At 36.0% G+C, this 26561-nt stretch overlaps 1 protein-coding gene across 2 annotated transcripts in view; it reads left to right on the forward strand.

Moving 5' to 3' along the window:
• The window catches only part of SKAP2 (src kinase associated phosphoprotein 2), a 118860-nt gene that overhangs the window by 77360 nt on the left and 14939 nt on the right, over positions 1-26561 (forward strand). For both annotated transcript variants that reach the window (XM_068208419.1, XM_068208427.1), the window contains 4 exons: positions 1830-1954; positions 2861-2924; positions 3305-3409; positions 23207-23275. In XM_068208419.1, coding sequence (XP_068064520.1) covers positions 1830-1954; positions 2861-2924; positions 3305-3409; positions 23207-23275 — 363 coding nt within the window. The remainder of the gene's footprint in view (positions 1-1829; positions 1955-2860; positions 2925-3304; positions 3410-23206; positions 23276-26561) is intronic.

Consider the following 26561-nt stretch of genomic DNA (forward strand, 5'->3'; position numbering starts at 1 on the left):
AGAGAGTAAATTTGAATACTTGCCTCATTTTTATCTTGACAAAATGTTTTTACCTTTTGAACCTGGTATTTGTTTATTCTGCCTGAGTGCTCCTATCTTCTAGGGTTTTGATAAACCTCCAGCACAGGAGAGTGAGAAATTAATGTGTTTCACTTCATCTTCTCCCTGAGGTCACAAGGGAGGGAACAATAACAGTCCTAGGCAGAAATGAATTTCATTAAAAGGAACCTAGTTAACCTATTGCAAGTTATTATTTCTAATATCTACCTTGGTGTGAATTCATCAATTTTGCATGTGTGTGCTGCTTGAAATAGAGGTGGAGGATTGATCAAATATAAAATACTAGTACTATATTATTAGTACTTATTTAAGACAGAATAAAACTTTCTGTGGGGGAAGGGACTGGAAGTGAAAATAGAATGGTGCCCCAGATTTTCTCATATGACTGTGTTATTGGGTATTTGCTTGCCCTGGGTGAGAGTTCATAAAAAGGTGGAAGGACAGAGAATGTGTCTACGTGCATATAAGATTACTAGAAAGAGTCTTTGACTGGTGACTGCCCTTATGTCCATTTATGTTCAAATTGCTTTGTTAGCCAGTTTTTACCCTCTCAGGACTGGAAACAGATTTTGTTTCCTATTAAATTTCCAGAAATATGACAAAAGCATGTTGAAAATCATAGTTTTCCTATTTTATCTACTGTAGAATTTTTCTTCTTTTGTTGACAAGCATAAGCAATGGATGTTCAATTTGCTAAGTTCTATTCAGCAATATTTAAAGTAGTTTTGCTGCTGTGCCTGGTGCTTATTGTTAATTAATGCTTTTCTGTGTAAAAAAAAAACCCACACTAAATGGCATTTTTTTGATATGCAACTGCACTTTGTTTGCCTGTGCAAAATGTGAAATACAATGCCAGTCTTCACTTGAATGCTGCACTGTGATCTGCAGAAATTGCAAAACTTAATTACTTTTACATTTTGGTTTGTTTCTAATATTCGCCAAAATATGCCAGAGCACATAAAATCTGATGTAGAATTTGGTTTGAAGGGCTCGAACGGAGTGCACAGGTGCTGCTTGCACAACATGAAGTGTATTTAAAGTCAGATCTGTTGTAAGTGATACTTTTATAAACCAGAACCTTTGAAAAGTAGAATTGTCTTTAGAACAACCACATGGCTGTACCTAATAAACTGTGGTAGGGCTCAGTACTTTTATTAGCTAATTAAACATTTGCTGTTTTGAGAGAAATGCTTTTGGAATGAACACAGACGCACACACCTGAATTTATAACAAAATTCATTCTGTATTTTTGCCATGTTGAAAGGAGGCACATCTGGGAGTGGGTGGGAGAATGTGAAAAGCAGCTTTTCCAATTGCTTAAAAAGAAGCTTGAAGTTTATTTTTTGAGTGAAGTGGTTAGTTTAGGAGGGAGCTCAGCAAGTTCTGAGCTAGACAGGTTTTCCCATTGGTTTACTGAACCTGAAAGAGACACTGATTTATAGGAAACGTGTCTTGCAAGTTCCAGTTCTTGGCTTTCCCTAGATACAAGTGTCATAACATGCACTTCTTACTAAATAAGACCACCATCTGCAAACATCCCCCTGTGGACTTCCTTAGGCATCCTACAGAAAAATGTACTTTTGGGTACATCTTCCCTTAAAATAAAGCTTTATCTCCAGAAGCATCACTTAATCATTTTGCTAAAAACCTCCATGTTCTTTGTAAAATTCATGAAATAGAAAACAAAATCTGAATAAACGATAACCTGCTGAGCCACTTACATTCACTGTTGTAAATGAAGCTCTAACTTTGTTTTTTATCTCCAACAGACAAACAACAGAAAGGTGAATTTGCCTTAGAGGGCTACACCATCAGAATGAATAATAGCCTTCGGAAGGATGCAAAGAAAGATTGTTGTTTTGAAATCTCTGCTCCAGATAAGCGCATTTATCAGGTTGGACTTTTTAATGTTGACTTGAAATTTAATTGACAAAGCTGTTACAATTCCAGTTACTGAATTAACATTTCAGTGAAACAACTGTCACTGATATCTTAATGAAAAAAGGAGAACCTTGCTTGCATATATTGTATTTTCATATATTAGGAAAAAAAATCTGATTAAACGTATGTATGTACATGTTCAAATATTATCTTTTTGGTCAAGAGCAAGGAAATCTATCATCTTTTATCTACTGGTCATTTCAATATTAGCATTTTAATATCTATTGTATAGTGTGTCTCTGTGATTTCTTGGGTGAATTAAATAGTAAAAAAAAGTTAAAATATGTATCAGTGTTAAATACATATTGTATTGGTCATGGCTTTTCAAGGAAAACCTACAAAAAGGCACATATCAGTTGTGCAATTCAGAGATCTATCAGCCAGACATCAATATGGAATGTAAGTTTAATAAGTTTTAAATATCTGAGATTGCGGTTGAAAGCCAGTTAATTAAGCTGTCAGGTAGTGTGTTGGAGTCTGACAAGAACATTTTTAAGAAAACTGTATCCAGCAGTCTAAAGAAATTCATGGGTGTCTTCTAATTGTCAAGGGCAAATTTTGTTCATCACTTCTGGCTTTGACATTGATGAAGAGAAGCAGCTTTTTTCTGCACAGCTGCCAGCTGCTGATCAGAGTTTCAAATCCATCATCCTCTCCTTCAATTACGTAAATTTGTCAAAATTAGCTGTACATTATAAGAAGCATCCTTGCAAGAAAAGTACCAGAAGACATGAAAAGAATTGCTAATGGTTTCTTGAGGAAGTGATGGGAATGTTACATTCCCACTTTTTTATTGGTAATGAAATTGTAGTTGTGTTTTTGACATTACTGCTAGTAATTATTAATAAGCATTTAATAGTTTACAGCTGCCACTCCCAAAGAAGCAGAAGAATGGGTACAGCAAGTCAAATTTGTAATTCAAGGTAAGCCAGCCAGTAGAGCAGTTGCCTTTATTGCCAATACTGCTTACTGACAGTAGTTCTGTCCATTTACTTACCTGTCATGTTAGAACCTGTAGGATTCCCACATGTCCAAGTTTTGATTAGCAAGTCCTGGTTTTCAATTGTATTACAGATTTATATGACTTTTATCTTTCTTCAAGATTTTTGCTTTTCTCCCAGAATACTATTTAGCTTGAAAGCTCTCCTTTATACAAACTCCTTCATAAAAACTCTTTCTTACCCCTTGAACAGTGTAAAAAAATAAGCAGAATGTACTGGAAGGATTGTTTTCATTTTGCATAAATTTCTGCTTAGGCATTCTTTTCCACTAAATGTTAACTTTTTAAACCGCTGTTACCTAGATACAGGATCTAATGCTATTCCTGAGGAGGAGGAAGAGGAATATGATGATGTTGGACAAGCGAACAGTGAACCGATAGATGATAGCATTTATGAAGAAGTTAAAGGTATTGTTGAATTCTTTCTAACTGTGTGACTTGCGATCATTTTGTCTTCTCTACTTCTAGTTTGATAACTCTGAGTGGCTTAAAGGAAGTGAGTAAAGTAGCATGATGAACAAAATACTTTTAGATTTCAGATTTTGCTGTGACATTGAAAAAAGAATGTCTTCAGTTCTGAGTGAGAACGGTTTTCCTTAACAGGGGCATCAAAATAGCACAGAACGTGTAAAAGTGAACTCAGGGGACCTTCAGCTCATTAACATTTTCTGGTATGCAATTTTTTTTAATTAAAAAATTGAAAAGCCTTGCAGCTTTTTCCAGCAATATGCCCATTATTTTTTTCTTTATTCATTTTGGCACTTGTATTAAGCAGAAGTTCTCTGTCATTCCAAATGTTACCAGCTTCTGCTTAATACATGGTGTTACAATCCTGCAAGAAAGCAACGTGTTTGTTTGAAAAGACTCTGGAAATGAACTGCAAAGAAAGCAACATGAATGTTGACACTGTTCTGTTTCATATTTTCCAGCATGGCTATGATGATACAGAAACTTTTTACTGTGGACTTTCCAATGTGGTTGAATGATTATGGCTCTAAATACTCAACTGTATCTGTCAGATGGCAAAACAAAACAAAAAGAGCTTGGCAAAAGTTCTCGATTATAGACATAGGAGATATAGGAGAAAGGTTGCTGTTCTTTATTAAATTTTAGGAAGTTGTGAAAAAAATCAGTTTCCCAGTTATCATTAGTTAGCAAGTGATACTTTGAAGTGATATGACAATTAATAATCACTTTGTATGAAATAGAGTTCTATACCCCCTGCTGTTTGGAGCAGTTCAATTATCGGCAATAATCTGAGAAAAAAAATCAGTTGTTTCATGTGATGCTGGCTAACTTTCTGCATCTATTAGGTGAGATTTCTTGACCACTGGAAAAAAAGAACATTTTACATTTTGTCTTGATTTTCAATTTAAGGTCATTTCAGTGAATAAAGGGTGAAAAAACCAAGTGTCTAATGAAAATGAATATCATAAAAGTATAAGATATAAAATGATATATCTTTAGAAGCTGTTTTTTTGGTTGTTCTATATCTTTGAATTGTACCTAGATTACTTCAACACAGAATGCATGTTCTGCTGAAATGACATGCAGGGTGTCATGCATGCTGAAAAAATCTCTGCAGTGAATATAAAAACTACATTACTGGGCTTAACCTTATAGCTACAAGATACATCCAAACCCTATTACAGTGCTTTTTGGATGCTGAGGTTCTTACAGAAAGTGGTCTTGTATGCTTGCTTATGCTTTTGTTAAAGAAGCTCTACATATATCCTGGGATAAGTTACTCTTTTTTTGAGCTTCAGTTACCTTACCTGTTCATTTGAATGTCAGATAGTAAGTAGATCTGGAGCAGTAATACATAAAATACTGGGAGAAGGGCATTGATTAATATAGACTTTGAGTTCTTTGCTTTGAGCTCTGTCTTCTGTGAATTGCTGCCTTGGTGTGATTCTGTAGGAATTTAGAGTATTTTCACTTACATCCCATTTTTATGACAGTTTTCTTATTTTTTCACGACAATTTTCTGACTTCTTTTTCAGCTGTTATCTCCTAATGTGGCTAATAAACCTGAAATGTAACAACATCACAAAGGAGAGGTAGTTCAAGAAATTTAGTTTCAGTTTTTAGTTAAATTAATTTATTTCCCTGTGATCTTGGAGTGTGTTTAATTTTCACATTATCAAGTAGAGATTATCTTGCTTTATCTCGTGCTTTTTCCATCTAATCTATTTGAATTGCAAACTTCTCGGGAAAGACTATTTTACCTTTTACAGTGGAGCTTTTAGTTTTGACTCCGATGTGTTGACATAATTAAGTAAAAATAAAGCATAAGTTTGCAACAGATTTTAGGTGATTATTTAGTCCTTCTGTCATCTATAACTGTGCTTTAATAATCATATGCTTAAATGGAATTACAAATGGAATTACAGACTTGTGGCTCTGAGGCCTTAGAGCAGTCCTTTTCTTCTTAATCCATATCATATTGAGGTGTGTTAGATGAAATGCTGGTTGACAAACCTCACAGGAGTAGGCCTTATTTGTTTCTTGCGTAACTGTTCATCTAAACTTGATGGTAAAAATGCACTCCAGTTTGGTTCGTCTCCTTTGATTAGACCTGACTGGTTGCATTTAAGTACAGTTGGCTGTCCTTTCTGTTTCCCCAGGTAAGCGAATTACTCTTTCTTCCTTTCATGGTCAAAGGGTTGAGCATCATTATCCCTGCTGTTACCTGGCATAATAATATAGAACAAATAAGAAATCTGGAACGCCTGTTAAGAGAACAGAAAAAAAATTATTTGTACAGCTGCAAGGCTATGCTAAGCTCTGGAATGCAGAAGGCAAACTTGCTAGATCCTTGTGAAGAGGGACAAGAAATTAATCTCCACTTTCTTTTTCTCCTCAAAGCATATTCGTGTTACAGGATTCTAATCCTCTGTTTTCACAGATCCACTAGCTTCATAAATTTTGAATTTCAGGTGCACAGCTCATTGTACTGTGTTATCATTTATTTGGTTATAATTTGCATTTTCTCAAGTAAATAAAATTTTGCATTTCTGTGGTTTTCCAGTGGTTTTTATGCCAGCATTTCAGAAGGAAATGAAGCCAGTTCAGTTGACAATATTTGGTTTGGTATTTGAATAAAGAGTTTTTGGATTGAAAAAAGCATATTGAAAGTTTTGCATGGTTTTGAAAACTGGGAAATTTTGAGAATTGTGACAGTAATCAGGACTGACACTGTATTCTCTAACTATCTCATTGCTTAGCTATTTTTTTCCTTCTGCTTGTGTCAGGAGACAGTGTTGATGAATTTTCCAGGCAGAAGCTGGATAGCTTCAAACCAGTGTCCAGAATGCCAAGAGACTATTAGCCTAAAGCATAGATTTCAGTGGTATACACTATGTGCTGTCTGCTGGCAGGTTGATAGTTGGGAGGGGTACAAAGAGATGCAGGAAATTTAATCTTTTGATCTGTTAAGTCACTTTCTTCTTTAATGGCCCATACAAATTAATATTTACCATGAAAGGATAATTTTCATGGTTCTCAGTATTAGTCAGTGTTTTCCTGTGGTTATTCAGGTAAAATTAAAAAAAAAAAAACAACATCAGAACTTTCAAAGAATTCCCAACTTGTAAAACTTCCCTTGGAAGATTCTTCAGGAAAAGAAATCTTTACACTGTCTTCAGAAAACTAGGCGTTAGTCCTTTTGGTTTTTAATAAAATCATGGAGGAAAACTTGGCTAAGCAAAATGAAAAAACATGTTAGTAAAGGACCATTTTTCTTAATTAGCTATTTATTTTCTACCTTAGTCACTATATATAATTTTGCAGTCCACAGCTGAATGTTACAAGCTGTAACATAGCTTCTGAAACTGCAGTATTAAATAATTCTGTGTTCTGGGTGGAGCTAAATTGATGCATAGAGTTTCTAGCTTTGTGGTATTTTAAACAATGGAGTTGTCCTTGTCATAAAACAGAGCATGTGCCAGCTTTAAAGTTGTTCCCGTCTGTTACAGCCCTTGAAGACAGAATTTTTTTATTAACTTGAGGTTTCAGTGACATAGTTTTAAGGGCCTTCAGTATTGTCTTCTGTGGTTTCACATCTGTGTGAAGCACATACCCAAAACTGCAATGCCAACTACTGCCTGCCCTCTTAATCCTGTCTTCAAACTCAGCTTAGTTTTTGTGCTGTCTACCACATTCTGGCCCAGTAGGAAAAAAGAGGTGTTAATCTAAGCTAACATCTTATTTCCAATTTTGTGTTGGCTTTTTTCTTTTGTTCTCTTTCTCATCACAAACTTGCATTATAGCAGTACTTTCCATGGTATGCAGTATAATTTCCATTAAAATTATTCTAAAGATAAGTTTTGATTTTTATTTTGGTGGTGCTTATTTGCTGCATGGAGGTAAAACTCCCTTACAGAGCCCTGCAGAACAAATAAGGTTGGAAATGCTGAAGCAATGTAATGTGAAGCAAGACTGGCATTGGGGCTTTATGTCATCTCTTCTTAGCCTGTCTATAACACAGAGAACTTTCAGGTGAAAAAGAGGAAAGGATGGTGAAATTCAGTGCTATGGTGATCTCCAGCTAATATGACTTACATCAGTTCTTAGTTTCGGTAAATTAAATTTGAGGATTGATTCAGTCTGTAATTGGGCACAGGATGATGGGAATGGAAACCTGGTGTTTGTCTTTTGATTCCTGTTATCAATCCTCTGCCAAACTGTTTGGTCAAACCCAGGTTTCTGGGCAATAATTCTGTTTTGCAGTGTAGTTGGAAGCTTAGGTAGGGAAACTGTAACTGAGGCAAAGCTCAGGGAAAGGTAAGAAATGTCTTAACTTTCATGCAATGAGAAGTGTGCTGTGCAAAGAAACGCTTCAATTTGTTTACTTATTTTAAACAAAACATTTTGAATAATTAAAAATTATATTGATGTTGTTTCAGAACATTTCTGACATTAAATATGAAGGTAGAGAATTAACATCCTGTTTCTTTCTTATGGTTGTCTCTTTAGGCAGCTTTCATGATTTGGTTTTTTTCTTACAGTATACTGCTGCAGTTAGGCAGCATAACAATACCATCTTCATCCTTTTTTTTTTGCTGGACTGCTACAGTTTTGAAGAATCAACTTCTTTTACGATGTGGTACTCTTTTGATGAGCATAAGGGTGAGGGAGGGAAAAGAACACATTCTCTGATTTACCTCTTCTTGGAAAGAAGGAAGTAATGATTATGTAGTGGAGTTTGAGTGTAAGTTTCATCTGTCAGTCATGAACACTCATGGCATATATTAGTTTTCTCAAGATATAATACCATATATATTGACTTCTTGATGCTAGAAGTAAAGATTTCACAGCACTGTGTTAATGAAAATTCTTTTTAGGACACCTTTGCTTCTTATAGCACAGTCAGGGTATGTGGGCCAGAACCCAGTGTTTGGTGCCAAGCAGTCCCAGGTGTGCATTACAGCTGTACAATCAGTTCCTAAAACCAGTAGGCTTAAAGAAAGAAACTGTTAATTGGTCCTTGCAAACCAGTGGACCAGGTTTAAGTCAGCAGAGACATGGGTGATTATGGAGTCTGAGATGTTACCTGTGATCATTGCTGCTAAGTCATTATATTATATAACTTGGCATATGGTCCAAATTGCTCGCAGTGTTTATTGCTTGCCTTCAGTAATTACAGAATTCTTTAGTGCTCGTCCAGAAGTTGTATATAATGCAGATGTGCTATCATATTTTTTTCCCACAGAAAGAATTCTAAGTGCTTTTAATTAGCAAATTATTTCAAAGTATAAAATATAAGTAGGGTCAGGACTAATTGTATTCGAAAATTTGTGTGTAAGATCAGCATTTTTGGGGACAGTACTAAAGATACGTTTTCAAAGTAATTTCTGAAAGTTTTTTTGAATAATTTCAATGAAAACACCTTTCAGGGCCAATAACACAGCAATGGACTTTCTTTTCCTTTTAAAACAGTGAGGATTCTACAATTTTTTTTTCCAAAAATTGAATCTCAGAGTTCTTAAGAAGTATTTTTCACTGGATTAGCCATTATATTATTGTATAAATGGAGTATTTTTGCACATACTATCTTGCTGATAGGTGGAGTACCAGAATAAGGACAAGGGGGTGCTACAGCGTTCTTACTCAGCTGTAATTCAAAAGCAATTAAAGTAATACAAGAGCAGTGAAAAGCAGATGTGAAATACGTTTTAGTGTAGAGAGTAATAAAGGAAGAAATTTATTTTTAGGTCCAAGACATGTTGTTTTGTTGTCTTGATCACTGGGATTTGGAATCTGCTAAGTGTCAGACATGGAAATGATTGAAAAACAATCTCTTTTAAATGGATATTGTTGAATCCCAGCAGCTTTGATGAAATGGAGCCATGTTGGAATTCTGTCACTCTGAGTTTTGAGGAAATACTCTTATGGGATTTATATATGCCTTGAAGTTATCCTTCAGCTTGTACTAAATGCTCACAGAGAAATGAGTTATGAACCCAGGCAAATATTTAAAGACATTGCATCCACAAGGTGTTAGGAACTTGATACCTGGACCTCAGCTTTTGTCTGCGACAAGAGCTTGGGCATTATCTTCAATTACTGTAATTCTACATCTAAAGAGGGAGCCCTTCTTTCCATTGATGTTGGGTGTCAGTGATGGAAGAGGAGGTAAGAGAATCTGGTGTAGCTGAAAAGAATGAGATGTCCATTGAGTGGGAAGTGGCAGGTCTTTGTGAAGAAAAATAAGGTTCATAGGCTTTTCTGCTTTTCTTTTAAAGTGAATATAAAGTGGCCCATAGCTGCCAGAAAGCCTACTGTCCATGGTGCAATTCACCCCCTGCTTCCTCATCACACACACATCTGCAAAAGTGAGGAGGCCAGTAATAGTGGAACAATAACTGAGTATTCATATTTAGTCTGATTTGCATGTGAGAGGTATATTGATTGATTGGACTCAGACGGGGTTTTCCCACTGATGCATACTCTTAAAATAATGTTCTTTATTTATATTTTATTCAGTGATATACCTCTGCTGCAGAAAATTTGGTCAGTTGTGAGATTCAAAGCAGTCAATTACAGTATCTACAATAAACGGAAAGTGTGTGCTATTAAGGATAGCTATTTGTTCTCCTCTCTTGGAACTGCATGAGAAACTTCATAGTTTCAGGCTACATAGATTTCAGAGTTTACAGGTGGAGAAAATAGAAGTGATTTTCCTGATGTTGTGGTCAACTGTTAGAATACATCGAAGGAGTTCATGTGGGAAAGGCTGTGTTTATCAAAGTCTCACGCTAGCAAATGCTGGATTTTATTTATGTATTTCAGACTTTGAAAGAGAAGTATCCTAAAATCCAATCAAACCAAAGACCCAAACCAAACCAAAGCCAACAAAAAATGCACCATTAAATAAACTATTGTCTAGTGGCATTTTAAAACTGACTTTCTTAAAATGAGAAGGCATATCAAAAATGGAAGTATTTTCAATAATACTTTTCTATGTTTAAAGAAGTCCTTCAAAAGCTAATTAGCTCACAACTTATTGAAATGAATTTACTTATGGAAAGAAGATGTTTTATTGAAGGTACTGGTCAGTAATTTTTATTCTGTTTTCAGTGTACTAGCATTAAACAATGACTCTATTGATTTGTAAAACCAGTTTGATGTGAATAGTATATGACAGAAACAGTTTGTTATTAAGAGATAGAATCCTCTCTCAGAAAAACTTGTCATCCTGGCAAGAAAAAAAGTCACAGAAAGTAATTTTATTTGTATCACAGTTTTTTCAGTGTTGACTGTTTCTGGCAGCTGGCTTCATGTTAAATGTGAACAAAGCTTTGTTATGCGTGCATGTCTTCAATGGATTGTGGACCCAAAGTATTTTCTTTTGGAAGCAAAGTTTTCTATGGTGTCACTGTTTTTATTTAATTAAGAAGCAGTGGAATACACTTTATGCAAGCATTCAGAGAAAATGTCTTGTTATGTGAAATAGTTTATTAAGCATAAATTTGAGGAGTTGCTGCAGTTTAGCAATTTTGAAGTAAAACATCAATTTTATTATGTATATTTATGAAAATAGAAATAAGTATTGGGTCTGTTCTACTGCTTGGGTATAAATGTGATAAATACTATATAGATAGATCAAAGAACCTTAATTTTTTGAATTTGTGATGAATGACTGCATATCAGGCTATTAAAACCATTAGATAGAGTTTTTTGAGAAACGAGCAACCAGAGGTTATATGGTGCCTCAGGCTATCACTTCTCAACTTTTCTGGTTTCCACAAGGTAGCTATTAAAGAACCATAATTTGTACAACTGAATTCTCAAATAAGACCCAGCAAGGTGGGCTCTAAAGGCTGAATTAATCATTCTGTTACTGTAGATACAAATATCTGATTTGAATTTTTCAGCCTTAAGAAATACATCAGCATAAATCCTTCTGTAAATGTCTTTTCCTTTCAGTTTACTGCTCACTTTTCTTCCCACTCTCCTCAAAATGGAGGAATTAACCTAAGAAAATGCTACCAATTAACAAGAGCTTCATGAATTTTTGTGGCTGTATGCATGTATATCTGATTTGTTTGTGTGTTGCAGTGTACTGTGTTTGCAATAGATATCATGTTTAGTTTACACATATATAAAGCAGGTAACACAGGAAAAGGCTGTTTGTTTCCTTGTCTTGGCTGCTGCTCCAACTTTTGAACAGAACTTTTTGAAAGAAACTGGATGGTTGCTCCTCGGAAAGGAAAAAGGTCAGCAGAGTCCAGCTCCTGGACCACACAGTGGACCAGGCAGAGAGGGCAAGATGTCTCAGTCTGCTGTACCCTAGAGGCAACAGAGGGATGCTCCAGGGAAGTGCAGAGTGCAGGCTGACAGATAAGCTTCAGCACCAAAGGGGAGAATCTTTTCTTAAGAAGTTGGAAGAGACTTAGGAAAGGTTTTTGGCAAGTCAGTGAGATTTGTGTTAGATGTCAAGATAGGAGGACAGTCTTCTTATCCAGAAAGGGGGTGGTTGTCACAGTGGATATTTTGTTTCAGTCCTTTTTTTGAAGTCTTAACTTTTCCTAGCGGATATTATTTTCCTCCACCTGAAAACTCTGTATTTTAATAAAAACTAGTTTAGGATCTCTAGAACTTAAAATATCCTGAAAGAAGTTGTTCCAATACTTCCATCTTTGGGTTGTGGAAGCATTTTGTTTTAGCAGTCTGTAACAATTATTCTGTCCTTGAATCTTAACATAGCACTGGGGATTATAGGAACGAATTGCATTTTCAAAAGGAAGCATTATCCGGAAGGCCTGCGGATCCTAGCGGGAGGGTCGTGCTTCCGTTGTCCTAAAATATACTAACTGAATTTATCTTGTTTGCATACCCCTCTCAAATTTTGCTTCCTTAAAAATTAACAATATTGGGAAGAAATACTTTGCTCTGAGGATGGTGAGGCACTGGAACAGATTGTCCAGAGAAGTTGTAGATGCCCCACATTGCTGGAAGTGTGTTAGGGTGGGTTGTGTGCAGCTTTGAGGAACCTGATCCAGTGGAAGCTGTCCCTGCCCATGGTATGGGTGTTGGAATGAGATGATCTTAGAGGTTACTCCCAACCCAAATGATTGTATGATTCTCTGATAAGAAGTGACACATTTCTATCTGTAGACGTTGAACAGCAATTTCAGGTAATTCAGTAAACAGAAGTTCAAGACGGATAAGATTTTGTTATCACTTCCATACTGGTCATAAAATCTAGTTCCTGAATGAACTGCCTATCTCAGACATACAAGTAGTGCTCTTACAGTGCAACTGGGACTGTGTTGTGTCTCTGGCAGTCCGAAAGCACCATCTCGGAGTGAATTCTAGTAGCATGGTACTCCAGAAGCCATGGGTTCTTTTGAGATACAACTGCATGCCAATCCCACACTGACCTGGGGAGCTGCCTGGGGAGCAGTTGTCATTTCCTGCATATGAATTATTGCCATATCCCAGTGTCCTACCTCTTCTGTCTGAGGTGCATTGTGATTTGTGGTGCACAGGGCTAGTAAGATCTGACATCCAGAGTGGCGGCTCCCACTATGGACCTGATGTATGAGAATTGAAGAATGGGATAGTTTTTGTAGAGATTAATATGGCACTGTTATCCAAAATGTGGTACATGTAAACAGTCTGCATTGCAACTGATATTTCTGATTTAACCTGATAGTAGTGAATCATAGCAATAACATTGTCACTTAATTTCATCATTTTAGCTGGAGAAAGGATTTAGCATAGTCGACATAATTTCATTTAATGGCCTGGGCCATAAACAGTACAAAGTAGCAGTAGTGTGGGTTTGCTGTTTTTAATGAAAATACCCAAAGGGTGAAAACTGCTGAATTTTTTTTTTTGTCAGTGTGCAGTTAGTGATCAACACAGGGAATGCAAAAATGTCCTGGTACAACATTTTTAAAGGAGTTACAAGAGAAGCATCTGGGAGCCAGACTTTGCTTGTGGAAACATGCCAACAACTGTATTGTGTTTCATTTCACTGATGTGAGCTCTGCTTTGCCTTTTGTCCTTTTTTGAGTAAGTTCAGGAATCATACTATAAATTTGAATACATTAACCTTGCAGATTATTATAGGATATTATGTGGTTTAAGCAAGATGCTTTATGAATTGTGTGTATGTAAATTTTATGTCAAGTCCCATTTGTCACAATTAAGAATATGTAGTTTTCAGAAATGGCTATTAAATTTAAGACTTGCTGCTGATCAATGATTATGAGAAACTTTACTTGACATTTATAGACTTTTTCTATCATATAAATTTAAGCTTGAGAAATATAACTGCTGTACAGTTTGTCAAATAACACTGTAGTACAGAGTTATACAGTATAGATTAGTTAATTGAATATTTGATTGCTAAATGTATTTACATTGGGAACTATTTATATTTTCTATATAAATTTTAATAGCCATCACATTTATTTTGGCAAAACATTTTAATAATAAGGTTTATAAAATGTCATGTTGAAAACTTAAATTATTTACATAGCTAAGAGCTATTACAGGTTGAGACAACAAACAAATTTATTTTAGTTTCAGTGAATTCATATAAATCTTTATTATGTTTAAAAGAATATTCTTATGTACATGCCACACGTATTTAGGCCAGCAATCTCTAGCACAGATTCCTATGAAACTACAGTAGAATCATGGAATAAACTTATAATTGTTCTTTTGTCCCTTTGAGAAACTAATTTGCATTCTGTCCAATAATTGCAACTATTTTTTTGCTAGAGTGACAGGGAACAGAGAAGGAAGCAAGGAAGATTTTTTGTTAATAAACCAATAATTAGATGAGCATGCAGAAACATTAAAACCCAAAAGCTTTTCCCCTATGTTGTTGAGATCTATTAAGAGTAGCATTATAAAATATTTTATTCTTTCTTTAAATGTTTAATAATGGATTGCCTGTTGCCTCAATTTGGTATGCCAAAATTGAGGCCTTAGGAGCAATTTTAGAAGTAGAGCGAAAATTGTGCTTTTGTTGAAATTTAACATGAAACTTTATCTTCAGAGATGCTTCTGTTCAGGTGTGGAAGTTGTTACCTAAAAGTTAACAAAAAAGTAAACAAAAAAGCAAAGGTAGGGTTTGCTTGCAAAAAAGTAAAGGTAAGATTTAAAAAAGAACCTAGTAAAGCTTAAGGAATTTGTACTGAGCTGGATTTTGAAGTCACTTATGAAATTTTCACCTTCTTTGATGGCCCATCAAACAATTTTTTGATTTCTGAGTTTAATATATTCTGACCAGTTCACTCAACATATAGGATTAGACAAATACTTGATTTCTGACAAAAAAATCCCTGAAATAGTGACTTCATTTGTAAATAAAGACAAAGTGTCTGTGAATATGAAAATGGGAAATCAATGAATGAGTTTCTGGAAGTGGATCTCTATAATTTCTTTTATTCTTCATTATTATCATTGTGTGCATATCCACAAGGAACTTGCTTGTGATGATCTTTATCTTTTCTCTTGAGAAGAATTACTATTATCAGTTGTTTCTTCATGAGGAAATAAAAAGGTCAGTGCAAAACCCATCTCTTATTTCTATGCAGTGCATATTGCACTTTGGCATATTTATATTGAATTTTATTAATAATAATTAGATAATTTTGTCAAATAAATGTTAATATCCCAAAATTAGGCATTCTAAGTGGTCTTCCCATGTAGGTACTCCTGCTTTTTCTGCCTTTTCCTATCTCCTCTCTTCCAAAGCTTGCTATTGGTGTAACTGAGATTTAACATGCTTCTCTTTCTCCTAGTTCTGTCAGACTAGCAATTTTTTTCCTACTTTAACTTTGAATTGACAAAATCTTAATTCTTTTGCATCTATGTTGCCCCCCCCCACCCAAAAAAAAAAAAAAGATAATGTAGAGTATGTAAAAAGATTGAGAAGATTGTGTTTGGTTTGGTTTAATTTAGTTTTAATCAGAGATTTTAGATTATTTGTTATTTTGAAGACTAGTGAAAGGAAGTGGCCAACTAAGTTGAATTGAGCTGTCACTCAAAACATGACTGAAGATTGCTTATTTGCAAGGAGAGCTCCAAGCAGGAAGCTGAGTTCATGAAATCTTAATATATTCATAACTAGAACTGGGAATTGCCTGCATCTCTGTGGATTATTCAGTTGTCCCAGTGAATGAATATATTCTGTTTGGTCATTCAGGTGACTGAGAATATTTTTCTTCCCATTTTGACAGTTTTTTCTTAAAATATGAAGAGCCTTTTGAAGCCCTGGAAACAGCCACTTTCATACCTTCTGTGTTTGGTAGATGTACAAAATTGTGGGGTCTGAAGAGGGTATTGGCTGTGACTACAGAATGGGGCAAAGGCAGGCAAGCAAAGTTACTGGAATATTTACTACTGGGAAAAGAAAAAGAAGGAGGAAAGGTGTTAACATATATTCAGGTCTCAGCTAGTAGAAAAGGTAAGTAAAGCAAAGCATTCTTCTAGGTTTCATGAAAATTAGTAAAAGGCTGCACCGTAGGGTGGGAAGATCCACTTTGCAGCAACTGTGGATGACCTGGCCAAAAATGTTTGGGAATTTTTTTTTTTTTTGCTGTGTGTATTAGAGTAGCTGTTTTTCCTCCAGATATGTGTTCTTTGATTACTTGTTGCTTGTTTTTTCCAGTAAAATAGTGAGAGGCCAAAAAATATCTTCCAGCTTTTAAAAATGTGATTTTTAAAAATCCATTGTGCTACTTTAGTTTATGTGGATTGCTATGTGTGTGGTAATATAAGAGAAATGTGGTGTCTTTTTTCACAAATGTATTTAGAAAGAGATACTTTTTTTTCCCCTCAAACAGTTCTCCAAATGTACTTATTTCCCTGTGCTACTTCTCTCTGTTATTATTCTTCATAGCAACAGTCATATGATCCAAATGTTATTCTGTTCAACGCTAGAGAATCACAGCCATAAAGTGTGTTTGCTGTTTTTCCTTAGTGGGACCAGGAATTTTTTGGTTTACTTTAGTCTTTAGTTTAGCAAATGCTGTAACTCCAAAATACTTTTCTTAGGAAGGGGATGTTGTATCTGCTTTTTGGTTTTGGTTAAGCCAGACCATTACATATGCTAAGATTCAGTAGGTGGTGCCAAAGAAAGGTTGTTTTGAGAGAGTTTTTTTCTTCTGAAAATGTCTAAGTGACATTCCAGTACTCCCATGTGATTTCTTCTCCTTCTCTTGCAGCAATAATCCTGGGTTAATTTACAACAAAATCTACTGCCCTTTTCTGTGAGGATGATGAGGTAACTTTCCCAAGGTCTTCTCAATAGGAGGCAGTGCTTCACTTTTAGCTGAGCTGGCTGGTTTAGCTATTCACATTGCTTAGACAACTGGGAGTTACAGTGGTGCACAGTAGCACCTTTTAAAGATAAAAGGAGTGCAACTGAGGGGAAAAAATGTGCAGGATTTCTCAAGGAGTACATGAAATCTCACATCTGGAGACTTGGCAAGATCTGGACAAAACTGAGTAATTTGAGCTAATCCTGTTCTAGAAAGTCATTAGCTTCAGCTGTGTCATACATGAGCTATTAAAATGCACAGGCCCTTTTAAACTGCTGCTGAACAGTTTAGTGTGGAGCACCATAAGAGGCCAAATGCTGTTTCCTAGAAACCTGATCTAACTGTCTGAGTTAGAGCAGGGTGTTAGAGTGAGCAATTTCCACAGATCCCATCTCTCCCAAAATTATTTCGTTATTCTAGCTTTTTCACTTTGTAAAGCCAGTGCAACTTATTCAAGGCCATTGAGAAGTCAGGATGTTGTTAATATTAATAGCAGACTTCTGTTACTGTCTGCTGGTTGGGAAGAGTGGTGTATGTATTTAACCTTACCTTGGAATTTAGGTAATGGTTTTTTTTCAAAGATCTGGTTAAAACTTGTGCAAAAGTGTTATTTGGAGGTCCCATCCAGTTTAGATGGTGGTATATTTGAATTAAACTTTTTGCTTCCATCTTGGAATCGGGCTTGGATCACATGTGTTGGGAGAAATTTGCCTAGGAATAGGTATGGGTTGTCGTCAACTAAAACGGAAGCATCTCAGTATGCATATTATTTTTCTTTAAGATGTATTTTTATATTGTTCATAACCCAGAGATCTCTTTCTGTCTTCTTTTGGAATACAGTTCTGTACTGCCATTTCCCATCATATTTCTGAATGCAATGATGACCATTTAGTCAGATGCAACTTCTGCTTCTGCTGACATATGTTGATGTCATCTTGTCTGCAATCCCAGTGTTTAGCCTGTGTTTGGGTGATTTGTTTCTATCATTCTGCTTGTGTTGTGGAAATTGGTTTTTTTTTACACTCAAGTTTGCCATATAAGAATATAACTTTTTTTGTTTGAGCTCTTGGGTGGTAACTAGCTGACCCATAGAAGTAGCAATAAAATGTCCTCTCTTCTGTCATGGTTAGAAATTCTCACATTTATAATCTCTTCTCTAGCAGCCAACTTGTTTTCCACTTTTCTTGCTGTGCTGGAGGTATTTTCCTTCTCAAACCATGGACTATTGTACAGTCAGGTGGAGCTTTAATAAAACAAGAATCTGTCTCCCCCTCTCTGCTGCCCCCAAGAACTCCCACCATGGCTAGACAATAGCACCTTCGGCAGCCTTTTCCAAACTGTTTTGTTGTTTACAGAGTACACTGGGCTGCTAATGGGAATACAGGGTGAGGTGAAATGTCAAGAAACTGTGTGTAAATCTTCCTGTAAATTGCCATGTCCCAGAGGAGCTGGGGAAAAGGGACAGATCTTTGAGAATATTGGAGGATTATCATAGTTGGAGTTTTGCTAATTGCATTTGAAGATCTCTTTGTACAGAGAGATCTCTCTCACGTACAATGGGTGGATCTGGAGTCTAAAAGAAAATACCAGAAATGAAAATCCCTGCCATTATAAATGCACACACCAAGGCAAGTAAACCTACTAGATTTTCTATGAAGCTACTTAGGCTAAAACTAAGGGTTTAGGTGAAGTGTACAGGCCTGTACAGGTGAGAATGCTGCAGAGGACCCCATCCCCAAGGCTGGGGAACACTGACCTCAGGTAAGGCAATTTGCTTGTCCTGTATAAAACAGGGCATTGATATGTATTCCTTTGACCCAGATGGTCACTAGCCCTCACCACAAATGCTAGCAGAAGTTGTCAGTTTGGCCAAATTATATTAACAATCTTTTTAAATTTTGTGTATTTATTGCTGCTTCTCTGGAAATATTAAATGTTTATCTGAACAAATACTCTTGTTTTTAAAAAAGCCAATTATTGCTAATTTTTTTTTAGTTAAGTAGCTAGGTTGATTTATGTTCCTTATTAGAGTAATAATCAATTTGGGGGGTGAGTCAATTCATAGAACTGTAAATTCTGGAGAGAAAAAGTCTTGACTCTTTCCCATGGTAAGTATTTACTTGGGTTTGAAAGTTCTTGTTTGCATTTGTGTGGAGTCATTATTTGGCAGCAAAAAAGCAGTATGGAGGAGTAATACTCTTGGTGTTAACATGCCATTATTTCTTTTATTTTTTTCTTAGGCAGAACAGGGTAGACCTGTGATATTCAGTATCAGCAGAGTTCATGTACACACTTGGTTTTTTGCATGCATCTGTCCTCCCTGCCAAGTGCAATAGTATAGACACTGTATAGTTTTTTTTATTGATTATTTAATAATTTTTTTTGTGGGGGTGCCTATCTTATAACACTTTGTATGCTTATAACCTTCTGATATTACAGTGAGATTTCAAAAGAAGAGACATGAATGTGCATTACAAGTGTGTGGTTGCTTGTGTCATTATGAAATAGATGGAAAATTAGTTCACTGCAGTACTTTTTATCTGAACTGATCAAAACATCTTCCAGTCATGTTGCTAACAATATGTGATAGGAATAATAACTTCACTTGTTGTTGTGTTCTGTGCTGCAGCCGAGAGGCATGTAAATACAAGCTGCTTATTTGCAAGAAGCTTCCAGATTTGCAATATGATTGCTATGGAAACCACACAATGAAAAGCTTATAACCATCTGTGTGGTTTGGTAGATTTTGCTGCATAGCTGAGCTGGTTTTGTTTACTGTAATCAAAACATTGAATAGAATATATTAACTTACAAACTTGGATTATTCAAGGTGTAAACTAGTATTGTGCAATGACAATGTGTCAGAAACTATAAGGCAACAGAATACCAAACAATAATGGCATTAAATTAGAATCTAATGTAAAAAGATGATTAGGTAACAGATTAGTAGAGAAAACTGCTAAATTTATGCATGTTTATCATGGAAATACCACATTCCATTGGAGGAATGCACTGTTCAAGCCAAACTCTTATCCATTTTATACTCAAGTAGTCCAGTCTTTTTTCCTTCCTCCTTTTTATGGATTCATGTAAAAAACCTCAGCAAATGTAAAATTAATTTTTCACTTCTTTAAATTTTGTGGATGGTAGAATCATATGTGATTGGGTGATTATTCTTCTGTTTTTTCTTCAAACTGAAAATTGAATAAGTAAATTATTTTCAACAACTTTCATGGACTAACTGAAAAAAAAAACCCTTTAACAAATATAGTTAGTTCCTTGTAGCACTGTCACAAGAATTTTGCTGTTAAGGTCTCTAAGTATCAGCATAGTATGGAACATAATCTATATCTCAGGGGTTCTTAGGATCTACGGCTCTGGAAGTGTTCATTGGTTTGGTTAGTGTAGATTAGTCTCATTTTGACATAGTGAGAAGGTGGAAAAGAGTATTTTCTCTGCAGTGATAGCGATGATGTGAAGAAGATATACAGAGGAAAAAGTGTAACAGATTATTTTAAAGGTATGCATGACTCCTTATACACAGTATCTTAAAAAAGCCAGAAGTATTTCTACTGTATTTTTTAATTTAATTTTTCATCTTTTGACTCTGTGCCATGTTGCAACACAAAGTTATGCATGTTGCATCAGACTGCAGCTGTAATTCCCAAGGTAATCAAGGTTGCTGTGTTTAAAGGACACCGCCTGCACATAGTTACTGCTTCAGGCCATACTATCAGAAAACATGGGCTAAGAACCACAGGTTCTTTTTTACTACCCTAAGCCAAGCCTACTACAACTGCTCCACTCTGAGCATGATTGCATTTGCAAATAGAGAGAAGCATTTACAACAGATTCATGAAGCAGAGGTTTGTGCAAAGGACCTGATGTTTGTTGTGCATGTTTCAGAGGAGGTTTCCTAAGCAGTCACTTCAGCCTGATACCATGGACTGAATGCCCATTAGTGCCTCTGGAGTGCCTCTTCCAGTATAATTGTACCTGAAACTTTGTCCTCTCTGTGACAACTCTGTAGTGTAAAGCAAGGTGGGATAAGTGGGGATGGTTGAGATCCAAAGCAGTATGCAAATATAGTGAATTTTTGCTTGAATTTGGCACCTTTTGGAATTCAAAGATTCAGACATTTTCATATCTTCAGATGTGGATCTGGTCAACTCTGACATTCAGACATTTTCATATCTTCAGATGTGGATCTGGTCAACTCTTGTTTCTAGGAAATATATATTTCAGAATAATACATATATTCTAAATATTTTCTGTGAAATCACAATGCAGTCTACATGTATTCAGCAGTACCTTACAAAAAGTCTCTTCAAACTTCTGCTGCTTCTTTACTTTAGTTGAGATACCCTCTACTGGAGTCAGTCCTTAGTTTAAACTAGTCTGATGACCATGACAAGTGGTAGAGTTAAAATCCATAGGACATTCAACAGAGCAAATGATTTAGGTCTAAACATTCAGAACTTGTAATATCAACATCTCTTTAATGAAAGAATAATATAATAGCAAGTGTGTTGAATGAAGATGTTTTTTCTGGGAAAAGGGAGAAGTTCTAGCAAATGTGACTGATCCTGGGTACTACTCCCTGTGTGGGGTGTAACCATGGTAGGGAACCCACAGAATGACAGTGCCTCCTAGTGCTCTGGACAGCACATAGGGATGCATTTTTGCCATTTATGCTCCAATTGTGAGTTCTTAAAATAAACAGATGAGCATACTTGGAAATGTGTGACAAATGTTAATGCCAAGTAGGGGAATACATTTGAACATCTGAATGCAGAACATAGTTTAGAGTGTTTTGTGTACACTACAGCTTCATATTTCTCCTGTTCTATTGCTAGGATTTTTTTTTTCCTGTTCTCCCCCCACTCCCCTTGGCTTAAAAATATTAATCTTTACCAGTTTTTTAACTCGTAAAGATTCAAGAACAAAAAATCTTGCTGGCTTAGTAGGGCAGAATTTCAAAGCTCTTTATAGAGTGAATCTTACGTTGTAATTGTAATATTTGTAGGACTGTGTATAGAGATTAGCAGTAATTATGCATACCCATTCCAACAGGTCTACTCTTGTGCTTTAAACATCTGCTTTAATGTTTGCAGTCTTGTGGATAGATTAAATTTTTACAAGGTTAAAAAAATCCTTTGAACTTTTGATATAAAATTCATTCTTTGTCAAAGTAAATGGGCAATTACATAAGAGTTTCACAATGAGGAACATTTTAAACACTGTGAGTGCTTCATCTGTTGTCTGTCATAAGTAAAATATCCAAATTAGTTGCTGAAATGTGTATCTTAAAAAGAAGCTTGACAATCTATATACAATGTGATGAGTAGCAAATCCAGAGAGTTTAAATGTATTAAAAGTCCAATTCATGCTTGAGAAATGGGTTTATCAATATACTATTTCCTCATTCAGTACAGCAGCCTTGTCAGTTATGATATACTGAAAATGTCAAGATAAATTTGTTTCTACTTCCTTATGAACCTGAAGACAGGATTCAGCTAAAAGTTTGTTCCCCTTTTTTACATCATCAGCAGGATTGTTGACTGGGAAACACGAGGAGCAGATCTGGTATCTCTGTACTGGGAAATGTGAGGAGCAAATCTGGTCTCCCTGTACTGAGTAGAGTGTGGATTTACTCAAGTGAGGGTCTGGACATGAGAGAGTTCAATGTCTGTGGCAGACAGGGAGGACGGAGCACATCTTTCAAAGTTGCCTGTGGGGATTTCAGAATGTTCCAAGCCTGCTAGCCAGAAAACATGCTTTAGAGCTGATCATTGCCAGGTTTTCTCTTTTCTTGTCTCCTAAACTTGCACTAAGTAGTTTGATAGAGTCTGGCTTGCTTAAAACCATGGTCAGGCACAATGGGCAGAAGCAGTGAAGGGCATGGTATCTGTCGTGGCTGTGTTCCCATCACGCAGGTGTTGAGCTTCTGTGTCTGTAGAACAGTGTTGAAGGTAAGATGTTGCCTGCCTTCGTTGCATAATGCTCTCTACAACTGAGGTATTGCTTGGGCTGGGGATACTTTTTCACACCTTGGTTTCCTTTTCTTTATCCTTTTCTGGCAAGAAATGTATGCAGCAGAAGAGGACCCTCATTCTAATTGTCTCAGAATGACTGAAAATCAGCAGAACTGCAGCTCTATATATGACTGCATTCAGACCAGAGTGAAAAGGGAAACAGATGTTCACAACTGCGATTTTGAAAGAAAGCTCTTGGAGTGTTTGGATGGATGGCGGAAACCACAGAAATAACAATGTTCCAATTTCTGTATAAGTGCAAAATAGTAAACAAGGCTTACAATCTGGAAATATAGAGTGTGTTTTTCAGGCTGATGTGGGCTGTAATTCCTGTCAGCTGAGGTGGTCCTTCAGAATTTCATTTGCAGTTATGTGTTTTGCAGAAGAACGTCTTTCTTCAAAAGCTGAAGTGCCAAGCAATGAGAGCCAGGAGGAAGTTACCACTGTTTCAGGTAATTAAAACCTTTCCCTTTATTTTGTGTATACACTTTTCTTTATACCTTTATTTTCTTTTCTCTTCCATTTGTTGTTTTAAAATAATGTTTTTATAGCTCTGTAATGCTGTCTTTTTTTAGCCGGGTATATGATGGCAGCAAAACTGCTTAAGCACCACTTAGGATGCATGAAAACCACTTGAGAAGGATTTATAAAGTAAGCCAATTTATACAAGGTATTCCTTCCTGAATTACTTTGTAATGACTCAATTAGCTTTCATTTCTGCACAAAGGAGATTTAGTTGCATAAATTAGCTTATCATCATTGAGGAAGTGTCACTGCTAAAGGACAGTTTATAGATACAACATGCAGTTGCTGTCAAACCTATAAGAATGTAATATAGACATCTGTGTATACTTTGTGCTTGAGCAGAACAGACTTCTGCCATTCAGAGACTAACAGGGGACAACAAGTTGCCCAAGGGATTGGCAATGTAGACGTCTCTGAAAAGGTCAACTTGACACAGGCTCTGACAATCGACCCAAAGCTCTGTCTTCTTTGATAAAAATCAGATAAACTTAAGACCACTAATTGATCTGCAGCCTGTTTAAATGTTGGCCATGCATATCTTCATTGCATATGATTACCAGAGAAAGCAAATGAATCAGGTAAGAAATGCCAGAGTCCAGTGACAGCAGCATAAAAATTGGAAAAGGACACAAATGCCCAGAAAGGCTGTGGAGGATATTCTCTCAGCTTTAGCTTGGCAAAGCGCCCTAGTGCTAATTATCTCTCGGACTAGAAAAATAACTGCATGCACCATGTAAAGTCACATTGCCAGGCAACTTTTCTTGATAGAAAGGTATTTCCAGTTATGCTTAAAAACAATATATTTTTGTACTTCAAGGGCACAGACCTTTAGATAAACTATTGGTGATTTGACACAGCAAGTAGAGAAGACTCACTTCTTATCAGACCTTACACCTTTCTGAGATCTGCTGCATTGTAACTGTGACCTGCACTGACATGCAATCTGGCTCTCCTTCCCCCATTGTACATAATACACATAATTCTTTCAGGGCTGTCAAGGAAGGGGTGGGCAAGAAGAGTTCCTTTAGGAAGTAGCTCTGCAGTGCCCTTCCTGTTGCAACATGTGGAGAGGAAACAGAGGCCTGATTTCCTGACCCATACAGGAAAGCAGGAACAGGTTGCTGTGAGGAGTTTTGGGTTGCTTTTCTTGGAAAGGAAACAAGAGCCAAGCCATCAGATGCTGTTAGCATTGTGCTTTGCTAAAAACATGTGTAAAACAACATGACTCATTACAACCTTAATATTTAGTACTCATTTAGACATTACTGTAATTATATGTGTATTGTCATAATGGAGCATGGGGTCAATCCAATTATAAAGTTGCCAACAACTTTTTTTCCCCCTGATGTACCTGTCTGAAGTTCTAATTGGTCATACTTTTAAAAAACCAAAACCTTAGCATCTGCATTTTTGAAAAATTTTAATTGTTATGAGAACACCCTTATCAGTCTTATTAGTATTTGTGTAATGTCATTGAAAATACCACAGCAGTTCCCCCCAGATGTCAGGTTCATTTCAGTCAATAGTTTTGTGAACTGATCTTACATAGTTCGCTATTTAACACTGGAAATTTGTTTGACTTTTAGGCTGAGTTGACATGAGTATTTCTGATAGGCATCACATCATAAATACCTGACATGACTTGAGAGTATTTTATGATTTTCTACACAAACAGTGCATACATTCTTAAGTTTAATTTATTGCCTAGCTTTACTAAACCTGAACTCACAGAAAATATTGTGCAAATTGTCTGTGAGCTCAAGCTGATTAGTGCAAAAATTTTTTCTTTTTTTCCCTACTCTTTTCTTGCCTTAACATATTTCTACTTCAATTAACTTTCAGACTCGAGTTCTTTTTATTCTGTTCTACTTGGTGCTGACTCTCGCTACTGGATAGCTTTGCATTAATTGATAGGGACCTAATAATTTAAAAATACCAAAGAACTGAAGAGCTTGAGTTATAGAATATGGTTTACTGGGTCTTTTTTGTTACCCATTATCATTTCCACAATCACTATTTCAATAAGTGTCTTTTTTTTTCCTTTATCAGTGTAAATACGTTGATTTTAGGATAACTAAGGAACAGAAGAAGGGAAGTGAGAAAGATTAAACCAAACATCTTCGAATAGATTAGAGTTTGAGTCCAAATAAATATCCTACAGTTGTCTTGCCCTTATTTTGTAACTTTTCTGGCCTGTGGGATAAAGGGCAAATAAGTAACAGGCATTTTCTGAAGTTTAGGATATCATCAGAACAAAAAACTGGATTCTTTAACAGGGTTTGTCTTGTTCAGTGATTGAGATGCAAAACCGAGAGTCTAGATCACTTGTGTAAGACACTCATACTGGTAGCATTAATTTTGAACTTCAGCTGTACTTCCATCTTTAAGCCTCCACTTTGGTAAATATTGAGCACATCATTACCAAAAGGGGCTACAGTATGTCTTTTTCAAATGTTGTTAAATAATCTTCAAATCTGACACTATTAACTTCTAAAAAATCTTACCAAGAGTTGAGGAACATGAGTTAGAATGGCAAGCTGTTTAATATACTAGGCAGTGGAACACAGTTGTGAATGGAAAACATTCACATGTATTCCTTCATTCCGCAAGGAATGTGCAAGCAAATAATAAAACTACTGGCTCTAAATCACTACCATAGTAGGGTTTGCTAACTTACGTGCCATCAGTGTTAAAATGGATGACTGAGAGAAATCAGGCACAGTCGCATTTATCCTAATGTTTTATGTAGTGCATTTTCATATTTAGGTTGTAATTCCTGCTTTTGTTTTGGTCAGTTTAGTGTTCTGTCAGGTTTGTGCTCAGAAATGGCAATTGCAAAAATCAACACAATTTAGGGGGCAGAAATTAAACACCCTGCAGTTAGATTGCATTAGGCTGCAGTGGGACAGCACACTTAAATACCTCTGAAATATGTACTATTAATCTGTTTTTCAAGTTGTGGTGTGGTTTGGTTCTTCTTTTCTGTCTATTGTGGTTGTTAGAATATTATTATAATTTTTCCCCCTTGAGCAATTCATGGGCATTCCTAAGTTTTAAATAGTCTAGTATTTGAGATGCATGCTTGAGTGATATATTTTTCAGATTTTTTTTTACCTGAACTGTTCACCTTTCTTTCTTCAAGCATGTATTGTCAAATACCAGTATTTTTCAGTGAAATAAGCAGTTTAACACTACTGTCAGAGAGGCTGGCAG

The sequence above is a fragment of the Anomalospiza imberbis genome, chromosome 1, assembly GCF_031753505.1.
Source record: "Anomalospiza imberbis isolate Cuckoo-Finch-1a 21T00152 chromosome 1, ASM3175350v1, whole genome shotgun sequence".
Classification (NCBI taxonomy): Eukaryota; Metazoa; Chordata; class Aves; order Passeriformes; family Viduidae; genus Anomalospiza; species Anomalospiza imberbis.